The sequence below is a fragment of the Rhinolophus ferrumequinum genome, chromosome 14 (assembly GCF_004115265.2).
Source record: "Rhinolophus ferrumequinum isolate MPI-CBG mRhiFer1 chromosome 14, mRhiFer1_v1.p, whole genome shotgun sequence".
Taxonomy (NCBI): domain Eukaryota; kingdom Metazoa; phylum Chordata; class Mammalia; order Chiroptera; family Rhinolophidae; genus Rhinolophus; species Rhinolophus ferrumequinum.
In genome coordinates this window covers 13,334,810-13,361,235 of record NC_046297.1, presented here as the reverse complement: position 1 = coordinate 13,361,235, position 26,426 = coordinate 13,334,810, and the positions used below count along the sequence as shown (strand labels likewise).

At 35.5% G+C, this 26,426-nt stretch overlaps 1 protein-coding gene across 1 annotated transcript in view; it reads right to left on the bottom strand.

Annotated features, from left to right (window-relative positions):
* Positions 1–26,426, bottom strand: part of ARFGEF1 (ADP ribosylation factor guanine nucleotide exchange factor 1) — a 103,823-nt gene that overhangs the window by 11,558 nt on the left and 65,839 nt on the right. Inside the window, exons 19-33 of the mRNA XM_033126707.1 lie at positions 25,534–25,685; positions 21,668–21,796; positions 20,641–20,799; positions 20,249–20,399; positions 15,563–15,653; positions 10,847–10,887; positions 10,582–10,751; positions 10,091–10,242; positions 9,788–9,960; positions 8,687–8,847; positions 7,634–7,764; positions 4,386–4,515; positions 3,168–3,303; positions 2,947–3,085; positions 1,237–1,309 (exon numbers count right to left, since the gene is read on the bottom strand). Coding sequence (XP_032982598.1) covers positions 1,237–1,309; positions 2,947–3,085; positions 3,168–3,303; positions 4,386–4,515; positions 7,634–7,764; positions 8,687–8,847; positions 9,788–9,960; positions 10,091–10,242; positions 10,582–10,751; positions 10,847–10,887; positions 15,563–15,653; positions 20,249–20,399; positions 20,641–20,799; positions 21,668–21,796; positions 25,534–25,685 — 1,988 coding nt within the window. The remainder of the gene's footprint in view (positions 1–1,236; positions 1,310–2,946; positions 3,086–3,167; positions 3,304–4,385; positions 4,516–7,633; positions 7,765–8,686; positions 8,848–9,787; positions 9,961–10,090; positions 10,243–10,581; positions 10,752–10,846; positions 10,888–15,562; positions 15,654–20,248; positions 20,400–20,640; positions 20,800–21,667; positions 21,797–25,533; positions 25,686–26,426) is intronic.

The following is a 26,426-nucleotide window of genomic DNA, read 5'->3' as shown; positions in this document are numbered from 1 at the left end:
TCTGCAAGCTTTGTGCAGGCTGAGCCCAGGGAAGCTTTTCAGGGGTGAGTTTAGGGAGGGCTGTTCTGTCACCCAAGGAACCAGGAACCAGAAAGGTCAGTGAGAAGGTGACCAAGTAGGAGTCTGGTGTCACAAGGAGTAACGTCTAAGTTCAAAAGTGCTACACCAGAATTTGCTCCCCGAGTTGTTAAGTGTAACCTTGAAAAGTACTAATGAGTCTTCCTGAGCTGAGGTTTTCTGATCTGAAAATGGAGACACTTTGTATGCAGGTTGTTAAGGATTAGACTGTAAGTGTTAAAGCACTGGCAGTGACAGACAACATACGGTAGCTGACATTACAATTCTAGCTTTACTTTGTCACAGTATACGGTACACTCAGAAGACAGAGCTTGGTTTCAAGAGAATTCTGACATAACAGTCCCAGCTAGATGCAACTTCACCTGGGTTTCTGAAAGGAAGGTGGACCTGTGTTCTCAAGAAACAGTGCTAATCAAAACAAGATTTTAACTTGGACTTAAAATGTCCCAGTTTGTGATCTTTCATGTTCTGTTCTGTATGAAATGGTGATAACATGTACCAAACCTGGTTCAAAAATTTGTTGGAAGGATTGGAGTGATGCATGTACAAACCAAGGAACACCACGGGTTGACAAGCAGCCACTAGAAGCTAGGAAGCAAGAAAGATTCTCTCGTAAAGGCTTTGGAGGGATGTGGCCCTGCTGACACCTTAATTTTGGACCTTTGGCCTCCAGGAATTGGGAGAGAGCAAATTTGTTGTTTTTTGCCACTATTTTTATGGTGATTTGTTATGACAGACCTACGCAAATAAATACACTGGATGAAGAGTATATTAGAATTCTTTGTTTTTGTAACTTTTCTCTAAAGTCAAATTAGATCAAAATTAAAATTTTAAATAAAATAATAGTATCTTCAGCTTGTCATGGAAATCCATAGATAATCTACTGCCTGCCTCTTACAACTCTTGAAATCATTTTACTCTGTGTCTCAGACCCATCCATATCATAAAATAATTTAAAATACCTCTTCCATGGCACTTACAGATAAATTTTAGCCACCTAAGGAATTTAACCATCATGAAATTTAATTCGAGAATTGTGGACAGTACATTTATGCAATCCTTTTAAAACAGCTGGAGTCATATAAAAATATTTGGCCCATGGTAAAATTTTTATCACAAGTAAACAATTTACAATATGCTTTCCTTAGTAGAACTTACCAACTGTTTTTCACTCACAGGAGATGAAGGTGGGGGGGCAGTTTCTCCACAAGTGGGACGCCAGGTCAAGAGCCTTTAAAACAGCAAAATCATACAAATCACTGCGAGTGTGAAACACATCACATCCAACATGTTTTGAAATGGGCACAAAAAGTCATATGAATATACCAAAAACGACATATTCCTTCTTTGACTGACGCCAGGAGCAATTTGCTGAAAAAAATCTAGCAAGAAATTTAAATCATGTACTTCCAGAAAACAATTAGCATTTAATATATTTAAAAGGGTACTCTGGTCATCAGTTTTATAGTAAAAAAACACTTTTGAAAGGTTCAGAAATTTTAAAGTCACTTTTTCTAAGGGTCATTAAATATTTTCCAAAGTGACAAAAAGTTTGAGATGTTTCAAAAAATTCATAGAACTCATTAGATTCTATTTTGTTAACTTATAAAAATAAATGAAATAAAATTTTGCCCAAAAGAGGACACTAACTTGCCATCCTTAAGGAGCTGCTTGAGATAGAAAAGACGATTAAGGCCTAAGGTCTGCTTCTGAGAAGCAGGTGCTCCTGGGGAATGAATGGGGCAGACAGACAGTAAAAACATCATTTCCGTTCAATATGGAAAGACCTCTGGTACAGATATATGCTATGAAGAGATGCTTATTAGATGATACTTATGAGCAAATGATTTATCCTTAGTCTATCCAAAAAAAAAAAGGTTCAGTCTGACTGGTTTTTATAGACTTTATAGGGAGAATAACCAGGCAAGCATTCATTCTATAGAAGCCACAGGTAAACTCTGACAAAAATGTATCATTTGTCAGTTACACTGAGTCAACAAAATGTGCACCAAAAAAATAAGAAAAATCATCAAGTAATTATAAATGGGCCCAGGAGATTACTGTGTGTCCTTTTAGTGTAATCTTACCTAGAGACTGCTTTTCTAGGGTTGTATTCCTTTTGTCTGACTTCCTATTGATTAGGATATTTACAAGGGGAAATCATAACAGTACAAATGTATTTAACTCAAGTCAAGAAAAAGTTTATGATGCTTAAAAAAAAGTGGACTGATAGTTTTCACACACAGTTTTATGCCAGTGCATTTAGGTACGATTTAAAACATATTAAGTAGATTTAAACATCGTAGATCTAAAGTAAAATTCTGTGCAGGTCAGAAACCCTGAAAGGGTGAACTGGGAAGTAAATTCCAGTCTATCCTACAAACAATCCAGCTGTTAGGGGAGTCATTTAGACAGACTATGTCTTAGTTTCCTAATGGACAAGAATTCCTTCACTATAATTCAATTCCAAACGTATCCCTTAGAAAAACATAACAACTGTAAAATCTAATATTTGCTAATAAAATTTCCTTACAATATTAAATCTACAGTAACTGAAATATAAGTTGAGGTTTTTTGTGTTTTTTTTTTTTTTTTTTCAATTCAAAACACTGCTTGGTTTAGTCTGGGTAAATAAAACCTTATACAAGTGGAACCATGTCATTATGACCCCAATTTTGGATGATCAGACTAAAGATTTTGGTTCATAAAGAATTTAATTCATGTATTTGAGTTTGATTTATAATAAGTACAAATTCATGGAACACAGATATTTTATAAAGGACTGTTATGAGAAGTCACTAGTTACTCTCAAACCTTTTATGTCCCTCATTCAATATATAAATACAAAGTTGTATAAAATCTTCTTACGCATGTGGGATCGTAGTTTTGAAGATATCCAGTGTGCAGTTACAAGTTTTATCCCAGATTTCTAGGGTAAACTTTTCACCATTCAGAATCACCACATTCTCTAAACAGTTTGTACCAGATCGTGCTAACTGCTCATTGTCTAGAAAAGAAAAGAGCAATTCATTTATATATTACCAGGGTCACATTTAACACTTTGTGTCACTTTTCTGGTACAGACTTACCTTGCTGCACACACCAGTATAGCTGGGCAAAAATATCATCCAAAAGTACATCACTGAGTACTTCTAAGTACTGGGTGAATACATCACAGATAGCATAAAGTGCATGATTACAAGTCGTTGTCATCCATTCAGCTTTCTATGGGAAAAAAGTCATTAAATGAAGGTTAGACTATTCATCGACTACTAGAATTAAAGAAATACATTTGCATATGTAAAATGTAAGCCTGTCCCTGTTCCTGTCAGAAACTTACTTCTCTTTAGACTATTGCATTCACATCAAGTTGGTGTTTGTTATCTGTTTTCTTCGTTATCCCATAACTACATATGTATAAAATAATTTAACTTGTTTTGCAATATTTGTTTTGATTGTAAAAAACTACCACTGCATTATCTTGCTATTAGCGTTATGACTTTTCAAAAAATATGCATGAACAATAACAGCTGGCATACTCCAGCATATAACCGAATATGAAAAAGAAATAAAGAGGAAGGAAAGGATAAGAATTTACCCAAGTGGGACTAGCATACCTTTAAAATTACAACTTTCGTCAAGTATGGTTTCATAAAGTATAAGTCATTTCTTTATTTTTCTCAAATGCATAAAGGACTAATATGAACTGATAGTTTTCATGTATCATTTTGTGCCAGTGCATACATATGTCTACTTAATGTTTTTAATATGAGTCTACCTATTGTTATAAAAATTGGAGAACTAAAGTAAAACTTCGGGCAGGTCACAGAGCCCCCAAAGCTTGCATTTAATACAACTATATGGGACAAAATGAGAACACCTGAAGTTCTCTCCACATACTTACTGAAATGCATATTATAATTGGTTTGTAGTAAAAAAGACTCTGAACTTTAAAAAACCAACTTATTACTACATATTCTTTATTTAATTCAGAGTAAGAAGTCACTATAAATACTGAAGAAAGGTACCGGTGTTTATAGTTGTGACAATATTAAAATATGGAAAAGAAACTGGAAGTTCAACAAAAGCACATTGAAAACAAAAAAACCAACTCATTAACTTGGTTCTATCTCCAAATAGCGTTCTTGTTTATAAAGACATAAAATTTGTTATGGTGCCTTTAGGAAAAATTTTCTAGGAACTTTTTCTGTGCAATGTACTTAATTTGAAATACTAAAATATATCAGTGGAAATATTAAGAATCTCTTAACTTGACTATATTAAATGAAAATTTCGTGTTCTCTTACCTCTGTCTGCTGTTCTGGCAATTTCATATTGTCAAAGATTCTGAAAACAATTCTAAATAAATCCTGCCACCAGTGTTTTTCATAAGTGTGGCCATAAGTTTTCATTATTTCAAACATTACTGTTAAACCCCTAAGGTGATAAAACACAATTAGGAAAGCTATAATACAAAAAAAGCATTCCACATTAGAATCCCCCCCTAATTTTTACAGGCCACAAAGCTACCAAAAACAAAATTTAAAACTGGTTTTAAACTAAAACATAATATTGACTTTGAAGAATTTTAAATTGTTATAGAGCTTTCTTTAGGATGCATCATTTAGGAAAAAACTTCAAAGGCCTTATCCTTAAATTTTTTTCTTTATTTTACTTTTCCTCCACTCCTATCATCCAGCATTTAAAAATTGTAAATGAAATTACAGATTGGAAAGATCATCATTTTATTGAGTATTAATTTTGTGGCACTGTGGCCAAGGAAGAAAGTGTATCAATTACAGTCTAAAAACAAGTAAAAATTAGATTTTAGAAAATCTTTTTCAAAGAGCTATAGGAATTTTTAGCCAACACTATACTTGTTCATATAATATCCTCAAACAAAAGGATTTATAAAATGAGTCCACTACGGCATTCATGCGGGCAGGGGCCTGTGTCTGTTTCCTGCTCCGTCCCAGGCACAGAGCAATGCTTGTCCCCTAGGAGGCAAACAACCAGGATTTGCTGAAGGAACAAAGTGCAGAGAATTACATTCACTAGTTTTGAGTAAGTGTTGAAACTGAAATTCAAAACTGCCTTCCTGATTCCTGATTATCTTTCTCAAAATAATACCTTCATTTTTTTCTTGATCTTTTCTATGTTACTTTCTTCTAGCAAAATACAGGAATCCTTCAATTTAGAAAAGGTTTGTATTTCTGAAAGTCTGATGGAAAGCCAGAACACAATTTCCTTTGAAAGGCTCCACACAGACTGGTACACAGTGTAGCTCATTTGTGGTATGCTACACCGGGTCCAAGTACCTGCCTGGTACATAACAAGCCTGAAACAAATATTTGTTACATGAATGGGTAAAACAGCATTATAGTTGTTCAGCCCTACAGCAAATTCCTAACAGTTTATTTGATCCGTAATATACCTAATGTGTAAAATGAGCAGAAGTAAAGAAACTCCTGTGGAAGAAACACACTCTGCTTCCCAGGAGAGCCTCGTCAGAGTTCCACGCTCCCCCTACAATGAACAAGGCTCCCTCTCCTCTAACTCCTGAGCTCAAAACCCATTTCCTTTCACTCCAAGTAACAGGACGCTAACTCCCATGGCTGAAGATAAGGGGATGTGGGAATCCTGTTTCTTTTAGGCCTCAAAGATCTATAGAGGTTTCTGAGGATTTTTACTACTGAAGAAGTAGTTTTCAACACTGTATTTAAGTTGCTGGTGCAGGATAAAAGAATATTTGGGACTCCGGGTTAATTATTTAACCCTAAATCTACAGAACTTTGAGAGAATCAAATGAGAATGCATATGAAAGTGTTTTATAACTAGTGTGTTATACAAATCATAGTGTTACATTTTAAATGTAATCTAAATAACAGCCCTTACAAATCCTGCGATGAGTTAAGAAAATGAAAGCCATCACTCAAAAGTTTACTCATATTTTCCCTCTCCTTTACTAATTGGAACACATATTTTCTCTTCTCTTTAACAACTACAACCCATCCATAATCTGAATACAAGATGTGATGAGGAGCAAGGAGGCGTGGTCCCAGGCAAGGAGAGGCAAAGAAAGCAGCTAGTGTCTCATCAAATAGATTTCTACAAATAAAGAAGGGCAGGGAAGGGATGCCGAGTTTGTATCAGTCATAACATGTTAGTTGCTCCACTGTGGTGACTGTAATACATTTGAAAGGTGTAAATCTAAATAATTTAGATTTACCGTGTTTCCCTGAATATAAGACCTAGCCAGACCATCAGCTCTAATGCATCTTTTGGAGCAACATTAAATAAGATTAATATTAAAATAAGACCGGGTCTTATACATGATATGATATGACATGACATGATATAATACTGGGTCTTATATTAATTTTTGCTCCCAAAAGATGCATTAAAGCTGATGGTCTGGCTAGGTCTTATTTTCGGGAAAACATGGCACATGAATTGGGGACTACCTTGAATTTTATCAAGTTCTAGCAGGTCCACTGATAAACGATTCTCCATGGTCAAATACAAAATAAGATTTTGTACAATGTTCTTGTGATTACTAAATTCTCTGACAAATTCCCACAGTTTGAGTCCTACTTTGGATGACATCTATTTCATAAAATTTTCTGTTATAACCAATATTATAAAAGTGAGAAGTTTCTGAGGAAATAAATCAAACTTATCCTTGGATGGGGGTGGGGGTGATTCTGGCATAAGGGGAGCAAGGAAAGAGTCATTCTTTCATTACATTTCTATCATTGATTTGTTACAAATCTGTACCACCTTTCTGATTTAAAAACGTCCAATTGTCCAAATGACTAGTGATTCTCCCTAAAAAGAAGGCACGATAATTAAGAGGGATTTTGAACATAAAACTGAACTTATGATGCACTTAAACACTTGCTGGCAGATGTTATGATATACAAGTTGGCCATTTCAATTTGGCAGTGAAAAATTGAGTGAAAAAAATACTCTATGGGAGTCACATGAGCTATAACAACAGATGTGTATATTGAGCTTGTCTGGTTACATTATATCCACAATAGTTCTTTATAATTAGACTATATGTTCATATAGATCTTTTATTGAGAATATACTGGAAAGAGTTCAATTCTTTTTTAATAAGCCTGTATTATTCAAAACTATGTTATTGACCAGTCTTCAAAGAGAAATGGTTCCATACCTAAAATCCATCAAGGACACACATTTGGAAATTCTTCTATCACTCACCAGGAAATAAAATAAATTTTGCCACTAACTTCTACTTCTGATTGGAAATAAAGGTATGAAAAGACAGTGTGTAAAATATTCAATTTACACTAAAGCTAAAACTCAAAGTAGGCCATAACCAAATTTTAAGGAAAAGTAATATATTTCCATTTTTGTCAGTGTTCTATTTTAACATATTTTAAAATCTGCCTACCTAATAATTGCTAACTTGATAAAATACATGATCTGTGGCCTTTTACTATCCAACTTGTGCTCACATAAGAAAAGTTAATTTGATTAAAGTCAAAATAAGCCTTACAAAATTTTAATTACAAATACTGATTGTTACCTGGTTCTTACATCTAATTTGCATCTATTGATGATACAGGATAACTCGAAGAGGATTGGGAACCATCCTCGCACCCACACCCTGTCTTCAGGCGCCACATTCATATCATCGCTTGTGTATTCCTTGAAAGTCTTGAAGAAGAAAGATAGGTTTATTAGAGACAAAACACAATGCCTGTACATGAAGCATATCATTTCTCCAAAACCTTTTTAAATGCTTTACAAATCAAAAGTGAACAATTTGATAAACCACAATAATTTATAAAAAGGTGGAGATTATAATGGCTTATCAAGAGCACTGGACTAGAATCCAAAAGTTGGTTTCAGCTTCATTCGTTACCAGCTTTCTGCACGACTGACCAGGTTAGTCAGGTTTCACTTTTAAGATTTCCATGGTTACGACACCATGCAGCCACAAGAACTGCACTGGGAGGTGGGAAGGTCAAATAAGTCGATGTATGTACATGTGAAAAGTACTAAGCACCCCACAGCTCCATGTCAGTTATGTAGTAAAAATCTTTTTACCAAATCTGTAATGCTTCACACATCTTACAATAGTTACAAAGACAGACTCAGACATGCAAGTTAAAGGTGGCAGCCAGGTTGCTAATTCCACCTTTCACTTCAGAGCTTAAGCCCACTCTCATCCAGACAGTGAACTTCAGTACTGCAGAGCCCGACAGGAGAAATAAAATACAAGACAAGGGCTAAAAGCACAGGTCTGGGTTCAAATCCTGGGTCACTTTTACTAGCTCTGCAATCACAGACACATGTTTAAACTTCTTTGTGCCTCAGATTCCTTACCTGTATGGGGTTATAACACTACCTATCCCATAAAGTTGTTATGCAGATGAAACACGTTAATACATGTGAAACACTCAGAAAAATACCCGATACCTTCAGTAAACTTCAGCTATCATTACTATCCATTATAACTCAGAATCAAGCTCAGATAACTTTTGAATTTTTCACATTCTCTCAATTTACAAATAAACTTGTATTTCAGACAAGAAATGAGTACTCAATAAATTCTGTTTACTAAACAATACTATACCTGAGGTCTGTCAGACACATATTTTGCACAATGGCGAATAAGTCGAATTGCTTCCATACTTGTGTCTGGGAAAGCTGCATTGCATGCAAATTCAGACAAACACTTCACTGCATCCTGGAAAGAATCAATGGTCGCTGGAAAGTGTTTTTCAAACACAAGGGCTAAAAAAGAGAAAAAGATATTAAAATAATTGTAATTTTTCAATTATTCTTAATTGTATCAAAAAATACACCAACCTCTCCATGTAATACATGCTTCTGAAAGTTAAGGGTTTTGATGTCCAACAGAATTGGGTTCAAGTCTGTCATGACCAATTACTTGAGGAGTAGAGACAGGGAAACAGGTCTGTGACTTGTTTATACTATGAACTCAGCATCTACTACAGTGACTGGTACACAGTAGGTACTGAATCAACAGGTGGTGAGTGAATATACACAATTCCATTTAATCTCTCTGTATCTCAGTTCCTTAATTGTAAAAATAAAAAGAACACCCACAGGATAGCTGTAAGCACTAAATAACGTAGGTAAAAGGGTTTATTAGCACAACACTTAATTCAAGCAAGCACTCAATAATGACAGCTAGGATGCTGTCACTCTTCTTGCTGTCAATGATGGTCATCATTATCACTTTCTACGCAGGCTTTATTTACACCTGTAATATTTCATTCTCCGTTACAGTCAAAGGAGGCTGTGGAGTAGAGTGATCAAAAACAAAGACTTTTCCTTAAGACTCAGTGGCTTTGAATCCCAACTCCATCATTCACTAGTTCTGTGCCCTCAGGCCAATTACTTAACCTCACTAGGCCTGAGTTTCCTAATCTATTATAAAGATACTTATCTCATAGAGTTGTGAAGACTGAAGAAAACACAAGCAAAGTGCTTACAGTGCTTGCCATATAACAAAACAGTCAATAAATGTTAACTATAATAATAATAATAATAATAATAATAATAATAATAATATCATTTATTCTGCTTCTGTAGGCAAAACTTGGTAAACTTAAAAACCACAACAGGCCCATAACCTTACACTTGAATTATCTTCTGAACACATTACAGTTTTTGTTTTTAACTTCAACATAACTAAAAGAATACTCACTGACAATATTCCCTGTTGTTTGAAATGCAAGTTCCACTATGCTTTCATCTTGATCAGATGCAGCTAGATGAAATACAGAGAAAATGTTCTTCCATCCAGATCGAATGTTAGCAGCTTGAGAATTCACCATTTGTGCTATACATCGTACAACCATATCTCGAATTGTTGGAGACCTAAAATATTAACATAATTGCTTGGATATGCATACAAATAAAACTCATCAGTTTTCTTTCCCATCTTCTGTGTTCCCTCTGCTGTGGAAAACAGTAAGATATTTTTCTGATATTAAGCTATTCAACATACCTGTTCCGTTTCATGATATGTTCAAAAGGTCTTAAGAAATCCTTCTGGAATCTGAAATTAGCAAGCTCCCCTTTCTCTAAGAACTTCATTGACAATTGCCTCAAAGAGTCTACTGCAAAAATAGCTACATCTTCATTAGGATTACAGCCAACCTGCAATGGCAACAGAAATATAGGGTGCTATTGTCAGCAGAGAAAAGTTGCAATTCTTGATTTTTGTTTTAGAAAAAGTATATCATTAATAGCATAGATACATAAATTCTAATATTCTCCATAAAGACACTGGGTGTTAACAATACTTTGCAACAAGAAAAACGTTCCTTTAACTAAATTCTTTAAAAGTAGAGCTAAAGAAAAACAGGACTCAAAGGGTTTCCTAAATTTGATTATAGAAATATAATTTTAAAAACTGCTTGGAAAGAAAAACAGCCTCAATTAGATTATAAGAATCAATGATACAAATGTAAGCAAATCCTATAATCATTCAAATACCTTATTAAAATGATCTCCAATAACTTCCCAAATTCGAGACCACTGCAATCTTATTCTTCCCATGTTGTAATATGATATTTCTACTATTTTTTGTAGACTAAACATTCTTGGATGTGTAGTGGAAAGTAATTCATCCATAGACACAGCACAGAGCCAACGGACAAAATCCACTAAAATATAAATAGATGTACAATTTTTTAGCTTAACTTTCAAGTCTCTTAGCCAAAACAGCCAGTTTATAAGTGGAATAAATGTACGTGCTTACCAATAGCATTTCCATCTAGCCTTGTAGACCCTGTAAATATTCTAAAGAGAAAAAAAAACATAATTCATAACTTTATAAAGTCTCACTTCTCTACATTAATTCAAATGCAGCAGCCTGGGGTACAAGCTACTTTTATCTGTTTTAAGGGCACAAATATATCAGGTAGACAAATAAATAATTTTTACTATATATAGTGACAAGTATAGTTTGGATGTTCCTCCTTCCTTCCTTTGCATTCAATAATATGTTAAAGAATTTATGGTTGTAATTTTTTTAGCAAATTTACAAACACTAAACAGGTATCTTATGAGACTCTAAGAAAAATATTTACTGTAAAAGTAATAATTAGCATACTATAAAACAGAAGATTTTTCAATTTTTTCCTGATTAACGACTAGTATCAACACGTTTTTAAAATGAAAAACTCTACTTCATTTCTACAAGTAATGTACGTTTGATTAAAAAACTAGTTTATGTTAAATTACCAGCGTTTAACAGAATCTTGCAAATAGTCTCTAACAGTTTTACCACTAAGTGGCTAAATGACTTTTTTTAGGGCATCCAAATGTTTAGAGTTAAGCTATCCTGCCCAGCTTTGCCCAGCCTTCTTCATCAAGCCTGTTTTCTGTTTTAAAGTTTCATGAAAGACGTCAGCATAAACCTATTACTCTTCTTTTTTAAAAATCTGCATTTTTACCAATGTTCTGGGTTTGTAACCAAGGGTTTGAATGTGACTTTGAGTGAACCGATATTCCGCAATTTAAAAGGATCACCATAAGATTTGCATGATAAAAAGGAAAGCTTAAAGGCAGGAGGGGTCAAACGTTAAAAGTAGTCATTGTAACAGTAACAGCTACCAGCAATCACAAGGTGGGTACTATTCTAGTGCTTTCTATATAGCCACTCATACTAATAAACACTATTATACTTCCAATTTTATATACATGGAAAGTGAGGCACAAAAATATCTAAGAATTTCCTCAATGTCACAGAATTAGTAAGTGTGAGAGCCAAGATTCAAACCAGGAGGGGCACTGTGCTCCACTGCCTCACACTTACCTTAGCAAACATAAACAGTTTAAATAGATTCTAGTATTTTCCGGCTACCACAATCTAAATATTTTCCGAGTATATCATACTGTCTTCACCTTAGTGCCCTTGAATGCCTGTCTACGCGTTCCTGGCAATGAGGAACAAAAACAAGATTGGAAAACAGCTTAAAAACTGATGATGCGACAACTCAGAATCTCATCTGCTAAAGGAATATCTTAAGATTTCCTTTATTGCTCCTGTCAGTTGAACAAAACAACAATTCAAAGGTCTGGCTGCCAACACAATCTGGGGGAAAAATAAGAGTAATAAGGCCCCATTTAATCCAGTGACTAGACTGGATCTGGAAATTAAAATACACAAAGACTGTATACAAAGCTCTCACATGAACAAAAATGAAAACTGCTAGATTATGCATGATAAGTGTCATTAGCCAATTTTTCAAACGAGAGGTATTGTCATGGAAGCCAATGGCTATAAAAAAAAAACCCCAAAAAAACCAAAAACAGAGTCAAAACTAAATAGTACAGGAGAAATAACAGGAAAAGAAACAAGAAAAAAATTTAACCAAGAAGGAAGCAAATGGCAAGAGTTGAAGGGGTCGGGAATGGGAGCACAGATGGAGATTATTGCAACTACAGGGGAAATAAGCACATTCTCTGAAGGCAGTGCACTGGAGAGCGCAAAGGCCACAGGACAGAGAAGTAGCCGCAGCAATCAGACAGGCTCTGTAGACTCAGGGACCGGGGGATGATAGTGGCAGCATGCATCCTGGGAAAGGGCTTTCAAATTCCTACGCACTTTGGTAGCCTCCGCGGGGTCACTCTATTTCTAGTAATGCTTCACTAAAGATAAGCCATATGGGAGAGCACAGCGGTCTGTGGAAGCATTTAAAATTGAGCCTTAATATACTACGGCAGGAGAAGAGAGCTACGTTTCACAGTCTATGAAATGGATTCCACATTCCTTGTATGAAAAGCAAAGGACAGGAACATGAGACTCTTGTGTTAATATATTAAGACATGCCCTGGAAAGAATGAGTAGAACCAAAAATTTTTGTAGATTACAGCTTCATCCACATTATGATAGTAATGCAGAAATGCAAAAAAAAAAAGAAGAAAAGGTTGACAAAACATGCAGATTCTGGATCAAATAGATTTTCAACTATGCATCACACATAGGCAAACTAAATTATTATACATGTAAAAAGTTTTCAGAGTGAAAATATCAGAGGTAATGTTTATTTCTGAGACCTAATTGAAAACATTTGCTCATGTTTATGAGCAAATACAGTGGGGGGATGAAGCTGTATGTATTTTCTGAAAGGTGACAGAATGTACCAAAGTGTGAGATGGGCTAGTTTTGTAAAGCTAGATCTGGTGTGCTTAAAAAACAAGAATACAAACAAAAAATATGGTGCTAAATAACTTGAACTTTTAGAGCCAAATCATTTCTAGACCAACTGTCCTTGCATAGTTTAGTAATACTTATGAAATTGGTCTAGCTTAGCAAATCCTGGAGGATCAAGGACTCCACATTAAAGTGCCTAATACTTTCCTAAATTCTAATGGTACATGATTCCTAATACAAAAGTGGAGATAATTAGAAAATTTTATCACCTGAAAGCTTTGAATGGAATCACATGTTTTTCTGTTGATTAACAGAAACTTTAAACAATTAAGCAAAGAATATTATTTTTATTTTTCCTGTTTAGTTCCTACACTTGTTACAACAGACTTTTCAGAACCACAGGCCCAAGGACAGGAAAGTGACTTCTCCTTGGGAAGTACAGACCTCCCAGGATGACACCTGACAATATTCTCACCGCTGTCTTGAATAGCAGGATAACCTCACTCAGTTTGCTTGTGGTTTAGAGTCAGAAATATTACATATGAAAATAAACTTAAGATACTCAGAAAGAAATTCAGAGGAAATTTAATGAAAAAGTAAAAGGTACCACACAAGCATATAATCTTATAATAAATCAAAGATGTAACTTTTAATGTTTTCCCTATAAGCTAAAATTTAAATACTGACGTGCCGCATAAAATTGGACATTGAATTTGTTTGTAGAAGTCTTTGGTGATGATGAGTTTGAGACGACAAAGCACTAATAGAACTTATGCAAAGACTGCTCTGAAATAGCTAAATTCTTCAAACAGAGAGGCATATTATTTGAGTGACATGTCTACCTATAACAAATAGTGGAGAGTGGGATAAACTAGAACTAAGTATGGTCAGATAAAATGTATTATGGAAACAGAAAAAAACAGGTGAAATGTTCACTCCTGTCTGAATAGATTCTTATAATGACAGTGAAGATGATTTTTCCAGAAGGCAAGAAAATCACTTGGAAGAAGGGCAGCCATTACACTGCTCTGGAGTTGAACATGCAGGCAAGAAAAGTGGGGAGGGTCGGAGTGCACGCTCAGACATATGCTGCCTGAGTGGGCATTCTGGCCACCTCCTTCTAATTCTCTATGAAGGAATGAAGGAAATGGTCATCAACATAATAAAGGCCAGATTACCCAGCTGTGGGGATGAGCAAGGTAGTCAATCCCCCCATGTCTCAGTTTCCTTATTTGTAAACTGAGGACGATAACATTACTCATCTCAGGAGAGTGGACAAAGGATTAAATGAAACAATACATGTAAAGACTCTGGAAAGTACCAAGCACATGGTAAGCCTTCGAGTTATATAGTGGGTATAAGATGATACACAATCTTTCTTTAATCTTCACAAGATAAAGGCAAGTGACAAAACGGACAGCAAGTGGACACTAAGAATTCTTTTCAAGGAATAAGTTCCACCAAGTACTTCAGAGTCAGTAGCCTGGAATACTCTAGCTCTGTATCTACTTAGAGCTAAAAGTTTTATCTGAAGCGAAGTAATTAATGGATCAGCATGAGTCTCCAAGCACCAAGAAAAGAATATAGTACACATTATATTTATATTTTCAAAAGTTTCCATCAGAAGTGGCAAAAAAAAATTTTAACGTCAGAGTTGTAAAATGTTGAGTTTCAATTTTGGGGACATTCATCTGCAAAAAGCTAGTAATCTTCAAGAGAACATTAGCTGTTGTTCTACATACGGGGAATTTTTAAAATCTGAAATGGACTATATATTCCATCATGACATAAACCATAGGATGGGTTTTCTTTTAGGAAACAAACTAAAAATAAGGAATACCTGGTAACATATATAACACACCAATTCCCAAGTCCTTTCCAAAGAAGCTTATGATAAGAACTGCCAGCAGATCCCTGCCAGCATTTCACCTCTAACGCAGTCCTAGAGCATGGGCTCAGAAAGATAAATTATACTCTGTTTTCAAATAGAGATAACAAGGGGAATGTTATCTATAAAGGAAATAAAATACTTGTGTTCGTTTTCATCAAGGTTCCATTTCCCTAATGGCCATTAACATGCACTGTAACTTAGATTTTCGTACTGTTTATCTCCTTCCTACATTCTAAGATCTAAAAGGCAAAACTATAGGTGCTTCATCATCTAAATCACAGCATACCACTCCACCGTCTTATATTCATTACTTAAGGAAAATTATTTTGGCAATAATTTTCTATTTACCACTGAGCAAAATATATCTCAGTGCTACAGAATTAAAACAGTATTCATCTGAAAAGGAAATAAAATGAATACCTTACCTATCTACAGCAACAACAACACTTTGAGAGCTGGTTTCTCCAATGGATTCCTGAATACTTGCTATCTGCTTCCAGTCCACATTTCCTCCAACTACCACACATAAAAGAGAGTCATATCAGTATGAAGATAATTCAGTGGAAGAATACACTTAGAGTTCTAAAACACATTTCTGAAATCAGTTACTTTCCTAATGAAAGAAATAATGCTTTGGGTGAACAATTCTTTTGGCATCGGCGATCTTTATCAAGGCCAAATGTGCTTAATGAGCTATACTAATTGGTATCCCGACATGGTTATAAAGACACAAACTGTGCTTGCAAAGATTACACGAATTAGAGTCACTAAGAATTTAGATCACAAAATTAATGACATGAGGCCTAATTTGTCTTAATATTTAAGAAACACAGCACTAACCCAGGTTCCGAGGACACCTTAGGATGATTCCCAATTCCATGTAATTAGATCTCCCCTGTCATTTAATCTCCAGTCTCCTGTCTACAAATGCTTATTGGAAATTCTAACTGTGTGTTTTAATATCCTCTTATTCAAAAGAATCATTTATATGTGCCCTTCCCTACCAAAAAAAAAAAAATTGATTCCATATGTTGGGCAGCAGAACAACAATTTTCCCAAATTTTCAAACTCTTAACCTTACAATTGTCTTTGAGATCCTTCTCCTCCTCCACTAGTCACTAAATCTTTCTTGTGACCTGTTTTCATATCATTCATTCATTTTCATTTCTACCTACTCAGTTTAGACCCTAATAACTTCAGGCTCAGACTACTGCAAGTTTCCTGACTGCTTTCCCTACTGCTAATTTTCCCCCTTCATTCTCTCCTTCTTTCTCCTGCCAGATTAATTTTCCTAAATCATCAGCTTCATTTTGCTTACTATTACTTCCAAGACAAAGTATAAACTTCTCAGTATAGCATTTAAGGCAGTTCCCTTCAACATCCTAGCCAATATATATCTCTATTTAGGGCATCCCTCAACTATCTAAAACTTATTTATCAAGACTCCATTTGAGTTCTCAGTGAAGGATTCCTCTCCATTGTTCTCACCTTGCTCTGAACTAAGCATCACTTAAATAAGTACTACTCAAATCAGAATTGCTTTCATACGGTTTCATATAAATTACTTTAGCTGTGTTAATGTTACCTTTTCAGCCAGATCAAGTTCCCTAAGGTTAGGAATCAAGTGTCACACATCTTTTGTGTCTTTCCCACACCTTACTCTGTATGAAATCCAAAGCGGACGCTCAACAAAGGCCTGTTGACTCAACTGACCAGACACTCAGTAAATGCCTTCATGAATGCAAGCATAACAGATGATGTCATTTCAACCAGCTGGACTCAAATTCTATTCCAGGAACTGAACAATGTAAAAAAGAGGTGATCCCTGTCCTCATAGAGTTAATAATTTACCAGGAGACAGACCTACAATCAACTTGAACACAATGTAATGATTACTTCACCGCTGACATGAACTAATTACATATAATACAAGTTTTACTAAATAGAACTAATTTTGATAGGATAAGAGAGAATGGGGGTGTTAGCTCAAGGAAAGGCTTCAAATATGATGAAACATTAATTCAAGTTAGACCCAGAAGGATGATCATGTGGGAACAGAGGCAGAAGGAAAAGCCATTCAGGTAGAAGCAGCAGCATCTGTAAAGTAAGGGAAGGATGCAAGTGGGCATCATCGTGTTTTAAAACACTCGGGTGCAGCCATACGGAGCATGTGGCCAACCAAGGACCTGGAAGGAGGGCGAGAACAGTAGTAGACGGAGCTGGAAAGACAGACTAGAAATAGAATGTGAAGAACCTCGATTGTCATGCTTAATGTACTACTTTGGAAAACACCAAACTTTAGAACTTTTAGAACATTGACATGATCCAATCTATGTTCTGAAAAATAATTCTGGCAGTAGTGAAACAGGAAAAGACACTGGAGCCAGGGAGACAAATTATGAGACTATTTCCATAATACAAGTAAACAAGCCTGAAATGAGTGACAGAATCGGGGTGGTAAGGAAATAACGTCAAGCAACACTTGAAGTGTACAGCACATTACAAAAATTTAATGAATAAAAATCTATGAGAAAAACTAATGCTAATCACCACTTAACTTCCTCTGTATATCAACTGAAAGTCCTTCCTACGGAGCTTTCTATACCTTTTCATTTAAATATAGCAATTTGTAATAATTAATAATAAATATATTTAGAGGAATCAGAGAATACGTAAGATGTCTAGCAATCCAAAGAACCTATTTCACAAATATGTGAAATCATTCAAAGATTTGTATGACAGTATAACATCGTAGACTAGTATTTCAGTTTTACCAAACAAATTACTCAGAAGAAAATACTTAGGTTCATCGAGAACAAAGACGTTAAGTGTTGGGAAGATTTATACGTTAATATATACCTTAAAAGAATATGCACATAATTCAAATCTAACAATCATGTGCTATGTATTCTGAATAACTAACAGTTCCACATTTTCAAAAAGTGAAAGTACAAACTTGTATCATATCAGTGAGAAAGTCAGACAAATGTATACTCGTCCGTACTCACGTGGTTACGTGGATACTTAGTGGATGGATGCTGCTAATAAGCAGGATATTAATTTGTTTTTTAAAAACATATACACAGACTAAACCAGCTCAACTGTCTGTTCCACAACCTCTTCCAGCTTAAATTCTGATTCCAGCGTCCTGCTGAAGCAAGCGTCTGCTCTCTGAGTAGGTGACAGACAGGACACAGATGGGCAGGGGTGATCGCCTGCCACAGTGGGCTGGCTGTTAACCAATGAGATGGCCTGAAGGAGGGCTCTGCCCAACACGGGAAAGTCACCAGACGGACTCCCTCTTGGGTGCAGACTCAAAAATGAGAGAGCTGATCAATCAGGAGTGAGTGGAGAGTGAAGCAGGCCAAAAAGAGAGGCAGATGACGTAAGACAAAGCCTAGATAAAGCATAAAAGAGATGGCAGAGTATGGCTGGTTGCTTGAGTGGCTTGGAAGTCTGAAATTTTTTAATTTCAATCTGAAATGTGTATATTTTCCTAAAATTCAGATATCATATCCTTGCAACCTAAGTAGCACCACAGCACAGTGATCAAAATTTTTATTAACTTTCAAATATACTAGTAAATATTATCAGCAAGTATCATTATTTCTCATTTGACTAAACTTTTAGAAGATAAAATATTTCACTCCTGTTTCATTTTTAGTGTAACCTAGTTCTGTTGCTCGGCAAAACTGAGCCCTGGCAATTTTCACCTATCATTATTTTGGCCTTCTCACACCCCCTAGGTCTTAAAAAAAAAAAAAAAGAAAGGCCTTTTAAAAGCTATTGAATCAATCAATGCATATTCATTGTACTTGCCTGTAAATATTTTCCATCTGCATCTCGTGCTATCTTCTGTAGTAATTACAGCTCTAATGTTCCGAGCCAGACTTCCGGGTTACATAAGTCACCATGCAGGTGCGCTGGCAGTTCTAAATCCTGCGCTAGGTCACCAAGTCTACACCTGAACCTCCCAGAACCACAGCATCTACACAAGACACAACTGCGGGCCAGACTGCACTGCCAGCTGACACCGGGGGATTCCCACCGGAACTAACTGACCCCAGTCCAACCTGAGGCCACAACATGGTCCTGGGCTTTACGTCTTTCCCTATGGATCGTTTTTCAAGCTTGAAATTCTTTTGGATTTCCTAAGAATTTTTACTGCAAGCAACAGAGAAATCACTAAAAGATAAAAAGACAAAAAATGTCCAGAAATATGTTCCAGTACAAAGCCTTAAAAAGCAAATATTCCTAGTTCTCAGGTGTATTCCTTCCTGCTCTCTTTAAGTCATGTCTCTAGATCTCTTGGTTAAAGTGGGTTGGGGAAAATAGAGAAAAATCCAGAAACCATTAATGTATTAGCCACTGTACTAAGTCCATTTATATATATATATTCTTATTTAATGCTAACTACTCTAAAAGTAGAAAATGCTGTTAGTTTGCAAAAGAGGAAACCAAAGCTCAGAATTAAAGTAACTTGCATACACTAAGGAAGAAATACAGAATTCAAACCCAGAAGTACAGTATTCAAAATCAAAAGAGTGTCTAAACTTTGCTTCTTCCCTGGTGGTAGGTTTTCCATTTATGACTAAAAATGCCTTGCCTTTGGTTCTTCTGTACCCATTTTCACTAATATTTTCCTTTGTTTTATTGGGTCCAACCTGGAAGTTCCTGGCCACATTGCGCACATGGGAAACCATGGGAAAGTTTCCTACTGGCAGAAAAGTTTAGTTAGGTCTGCACAGCACCTTTAAAAGATGTGACTGTGAATGTTTTCTCCAGTTGCCCCAACCTTTTACCACCTTATACAAGCCTTTGCTCATTTAAGTTACCCACTTAGTTTTAAAAGCAGATAATTTTAAACCGTATCCTTCTTCTACCCCCAACCATGAGATCAAGACTAATGATCATATACTAGTCCAGGAAAAAAAGGCAGTTCCTACAGTTATCTTGGTTTTCCTCATAAAATTAGCCGAAGGGCATTTTATTGTGTCCCTCTAAATACATTACTGCTACAATAAAGTTACTTATATTGAGCAAGTTAAAAACAACTTAAAAAAAAAAAAAAACTTTTGATATTTCATAAAAATAATTTTAAAAATTCTCACCTAGCCCCAGACCCACAAATTCATCAGGAGCCTGATCTTTTGTTCCAGTAAGAGAACCTTCTCTGCCTCGCACTGTTCCAGAGATGTATCGAGGTTTCACTCCAGTTCCTATAAGCTGTGCAAGCTCCAACTGACTGATGCATTTCAGAATCTTAATTACAAAAAGGGGGGGAAAAATTAATTCCTTAAAAAGATTCACAAAAATATTTAAATGTATGCAGCCAGGATTTAAATATAGGCTACATTATAAATTGTTATAAAAAGCTAAATGTACTCATCCTGGATGTACCAATTTTCCTCCAAACACTTAAGCATGTCAGCGATAGAATATTTAGCAGTAGCCCATTTTTTAAACCAAGTTGCTAAGTTGAAAATAAAGAAAATGCTGGTACCTCATGCCATGAATTTCCTAAATAATTTCCATCTGTATGAGCCACTGTGATTAGTGTTTTTATTGTGTCAATGTTCTTCTGTTTCATTTCCGTAATACCAGAGCTAACTGTCAGTAAGGTAAATCTTGCCAGCGCCTGGACATATGCATCTCTTTCCAGCTATAAAAAAGAGAAGTGTACTTTACATGGTTGTAAACATAACAGAGTGATCTCTGAGTCCCTAATAACAGACTGTTTCCTTGTTTGGTAAGTTTTTAATTGACAAGTCATGAGTTACATACAATATCTCAAACTACAGTTTTCTTTTTTATTGTTAAGATGATGAATGAAGCAGAAACGAATGAATTTCTAAAATCCAAAGGTGATAAAGGTGTCAAATCAAGATGAGATATTAGTGATAACAAATGAATTCATACAGTAAAAAACATTCACTGAGCACTTATGTTTCAAGTACTGTATGGACTAGCAGAAACCTGATTTATAAATTTGCTCACTTTTTTCTCTACAGCTAGGCTGTGCTTTTTAAGCCCTAACATTCATAATTAAGTGTGAAAAGGGATTTAAAAACCCTTTAAATTTCAGCTTTGGCTAAAATTTATCATCACACAAAGCATATAAATTACTATACTTCATGAAAATTATGTACTAGATATTTGGTTCTCTTAAAGATAACTTAGGCTTAGGCAAAGTTATAAAGTGATATATAAAACATGAATATATATATATATGACTCAATAAGTATTAACATGCAACATATTTAAATAAGATATTCAGGTTATGATATAGGAATTCAAAATCATGGAAAAACTGCAAACCAGTTATGATGAGTTTTAGACATATTAGCATAGAACTACCACTTCTGTCACAGCTTCTCAGAAACTTAAACATTAAGATTCATTTAAACTCCATCATAGATTTGAAATCAGTTTTTTCGTAAGTCAGACATAAAAAGGTAATTTACACTATGGTAATGGCATAAGCAATTTATGTTTTCTAGACTGGCTATGAAGGCAAAATTCTTTGTTACCTGAATGCTGAAAATGCATGCAATTCTGATTGCACATCTTATACCTTCCAGGCAAAGAGAGGCTACTTCAGTATCATCACAGTCCTGCAGACCCACACTAAACGCAGCCAGGAAAGGTGTCCAAGCCAACTAGGAAAATTAAAAATTTAAAATACATCATGGATATCAAGTGCTAATTAAAAATTACAATTCTCCATTAATATTTCTCAAAGCTTTCAGACAACAAATGATTGAGAAAGTTCTGAAAAAAGCAATAAGTTTCTTGGCATAGTTATTTGGAAAGCTTTCTTAGACAAAAGGGAAAAACTATATAACGCTGCCTGGGCTTAAAAATGGGGGAGCAAGATTATAAATTCAGGAGAAGACCTTAGGCATATTTTAAGCACAGTGTTTTAAATTATTCACATCAACAAAAAAATGGGAAGTCAATATTCATAAATGATAGTAATTTTACCCAAATTCAGAACTAGTCTTTCTCTGAAACCTTTGGACCTTGCAATATTTCATGGACTTTTTATTTCCAAGAAAATCTTTGTTATTTTCTGCTTACAACAATTATATTATTCGCTTTTCTTTAAGCCTCCTTCCCTGGACTCATTTAGCCTTATCTTTTTTGTAGTCAGATATTTTACATTGAGACATGAGTATTATCTATGGTTCCTAGTTGGACAATACTTTAAAGTATATAGTTCAATAAAATATTTTTCATTATAAATGGTGCAAGCCAACACTAAATTTTACCATAAAAACTGAATACCTAGTGAAACTGTAATGTAAAACAAACAAAAAAGAGCTACCTTTTGACTACTGAAAATCCTAATATCAAACCATATGTGTAGGGTGGCCCGATGGCTCAGTAGGTTAGAGCGCGAGCTCTGAACAACAGGGTTGCTGGTTCGATTCCCACATAGCCCAGTGAGTTGCACCCCCACAACTAGATGGAAGACAACGAGCTACCGGACAGTGGGGCTGGATGGCTCAGTTAGAGCGCGGGCTCCCAACAACAAGGTTGCTGGTTCAATTCCTGCATGGGATGGTGGGCTGCATTCCCTGCAACTAAAGATTGAAAACAGCGACGGACTTGGAGCTGAGCTGTGCCCTCTGCAACTAGATTGAAGGACGACGACATGGAGCTGATGGGCCCTGGAGACTGTTCCCCAATATTCCCCTCCCCCCCAAAAAAAACCTGTCACAGCCAAAAGCTTAAAAAAAAAAGTGTATACATTAGTATATGCATGTGTGTGGGTAACTTTGACATGTCCGATGCAAGTGTACTTGCTTTTAATAAGTCATCATGAAGCAAAACTACATAACCATATAGTCATACAGATGAAAAATGTTTATACTAGTGTGCTACAGAAATGACAACTGAAATGTTTAAAAGATCTAAAAAGTTTTTAGTATTATGAAGGAAAACAGAATTATCCAAAGCTTTGCTTGTAACATTAGAAAGTTCAGAGGTAAAAGTGTATAATCCCTAACAAAGGAGGATAAACCACAGTACCTAACTTCCCGTCTTAGCTTTGCCACTTAATCTCTCTGAACCTCTTTACTCCTGGGACTACCACTGTAGAGAGATGCTGCAGGCAGCATATGAACTGCAATCCTTCTAACATACAAAGTACTACATGAAAGTAATAAGTGACACATTCCATTCTAAGTAAAGAAATAGCACATCTATTTGGAAACCTATAAATATTTTACACAAGTATAAATGGTCCTTAACCCAGTGAAAAAATGTTTCAACGCCATTAGGAATTAAAGACAATTTCTCCAATCAAATTTACACTTAATAATATCCAGGGGACAGTGAAATTGCCCACTCATAATTGTACAAACTTTTGTAGAATACAATTTGGCAACATGTAAAAAGATTCTTAATGTTTATATCCCTTAACATTGTAACACATTCTAGGAATCTCATTCATTCCTTTATCCAGTTCCAGTCAGTGCTTGTTTATTGAGCACTTACTACAAGCTAGACATTGGGAAAAGTGAACAGAACAGAGGTAGTCCCTAGTGAAGCTTAAAGTCTAGTAAAGAGATACACTAGACATATATTTAATACATTAAAATAAATGTATAAATACAAATTGTTATAAATACAATGAAGGAATATCATAGCATGTCATGAAAAGGGACCTAAGTTAAAGGGCAGAACTCTCTGAGAAGGTAACATTTAAAATGGAAGCAACTCAGGCAAAGAAGAAAAGAGCATTCTAGGCAAAGCATACAGCTTGTAAGAATGCTCTGAAGAGAAAATAATTTAGGACATTCTAGAAACTGAAAGAATGCCACTGTGACAGCAGCACAGTAAGAAACAGAAGAAATCTAGCAATGAAGTTGGAAAGGCGGTGGAGCCAGACCACATGAGGTCTACAGACCCTCTAGTTTCATCAAAGTATCACGCAGTGTCAGTGAAGGGCCTCAAGGAAGAAGGTGACATTGCGTTTTGTATTTTAAAAAGATAACTCTGGCCTCTGTAAAGGATAAGAGGGCACATAAGCAGACATAAAGATGCCAGTTAGGAGGATGTTACAGTAGTAAGAGTGAGAAATGAGGGTGTCGGAAGAGAATAACAGCAGTAAGAGGAAAGATTCTTAATCTAGGTTAGAGGATGTTTAAATAAACGAGAACTAATCCAGAGAATAGATCACAAAAGCTATTTGTGGAATTTTTAATGATACGAGGAAATACTTATGTGAGAAACTGTAAGATACAAAATTCTATATATACTATGATCACACTGTTTAATTAAGACAAAAAAGTAGTATATATAAACATATTAACAGTTTCTGAGTGGCAGAATTATGGCTGGTTCCTTATTCTTTGTTTTTTTCTGCCTCATCAAAAATATTTGAAAAAACAAAATAAGGGTGTAAAATTATTCAAAACCAAGAAGCTGCTTTATAAAATTTGTTTCATAATAAAGAAAAAGTGTCTTATATTTCAACAGCATTTTCTGTATTATTCTACAAGGTAAGGCCACTTATATTCCACTCTTCCTTCTAACATTATCACCCTAGCCCTACCTCCTATCCTATAATTTTTCATCAATTTTTAGAAATATCATTATTTCACAGACCCTGAAGTAGCGGTAGAAGTAATCATAAGTTTTAGAGTAAAAGGAAACACAGAAATCTTGTAGTTGTTTTAACTACCCATACACATGTGTAGCGAATGTGTACCAGAACTTGAATTATGACCTCTGGCGTCGGCAGCCGGTCTTACCACACGGCCTCACAAACTGGTATGTACTTTACCCACTTTCCCTTTTCAAACTTGTCTAGACTCCCCTCCACCTGCTATGATCCTTATGATGCACTGCTTACTCATTCTGGTATTTGGGGAAAGGATAGGGGAAAAAAATAGGAAAATGAAGAAGGAACGGGAAATCAAACTTTAAAGAACCAGTAAGTATCATTCTTACTAGATCAACCTACAAACATAAATAATGCCCCTTTAATTGCTTTCTCTATTTTCTGGGCTCCAGACACACTCAGAACCCTCATATTAGTTCCTGGGCCAGAAGCTTTAAAAGAAAACAGGAGGTTCAAGATCACTTCGGAATTTTAGGTAACTGCAAAGGTTTAGAACCCATTTAGAGAAAATCAGGCCAAGGATTAATGATCCTTCTCTGAAATCTTTCTGTTTTTAAGATCACACACCTAATAATTGCTAATAGTACATACCTTTTTTCATTCTCGTTAAGAAAAAAATTTGCGTTTGCTATATCCTAAATAACATAACTTTTGCTTCCGGGTCTATACTCATGGGCTATATCACTGTATTTCTTTAACTTAAAAATAGGCTGAACAAAATCATATATAAATATATATTACAACCCAGTTATTAGTAACTCTTACCTTAAACATGGGTCTCACATGCTCCAAATGTGTTGCACTTGTAAAAGGTGCTTGAACATGGCTCACGGCCTCCATGAGCGCTTTAGCTGTCTTAGCCATCTGTTCCATTTCTAAGTTATACAGAAGTCTTCTCTGTTTTTCACTGGCTACATCTGAAACAACAAACACTCTTAGCATTTAAAATAAGAAGCATTTAAAAATGCTATTTTGATATTTTACTATAAAATAAAAACCACTAATTAACATTAATTAAAAACAGCCTTAGGAAGCCAGACACAAAGTCACATCCTATATGATTCCATTTGTATGAAATATCCAGAGTAGGTAAACCCACCGAAACAGAAAGCCGACTGGTATAGCCAGGGGCAAGGGGAGCGAGGGAACGTGGAATCACTGCTTAATGGACACAGGGTTTTCTTTCGAGTTGATGAAAATGTTTTGGAATTAGATGGAGGTGGTGGTTGCACAACATTATGAATGGACCAATGCCACTGAACTGTTCACTTCAAAATGGTTCAGTTTATGTTATGTGACTTTCACCTCAAAAATGGAAAAAAAAAAAAAATTCCTGAACTAGGAGTCAGGGATAAGTGGAAAACCTACACAAAGGGAAAAGAGTAGATACAAATCCGTCACAATGAAAGTATTCAGGGAAACAACCCAAACACAGGAAAAAAAGAGATGCTAAGAGGAAATGGCACCTGAGAAGGATGCACGCTTGAATGGCACATCCTGAGTTAACAAGAAAACAGTGGCCCTGACACTCCAGGATGATTTTACTATTTCAGCACACCACCATCTCCTTCCCATATCCCACTTCTCATTGATTTCCTACCACACTATACAAAATGGGCCAGAGAGACTGAGATATGAAGATGTTATAATATGGGTAT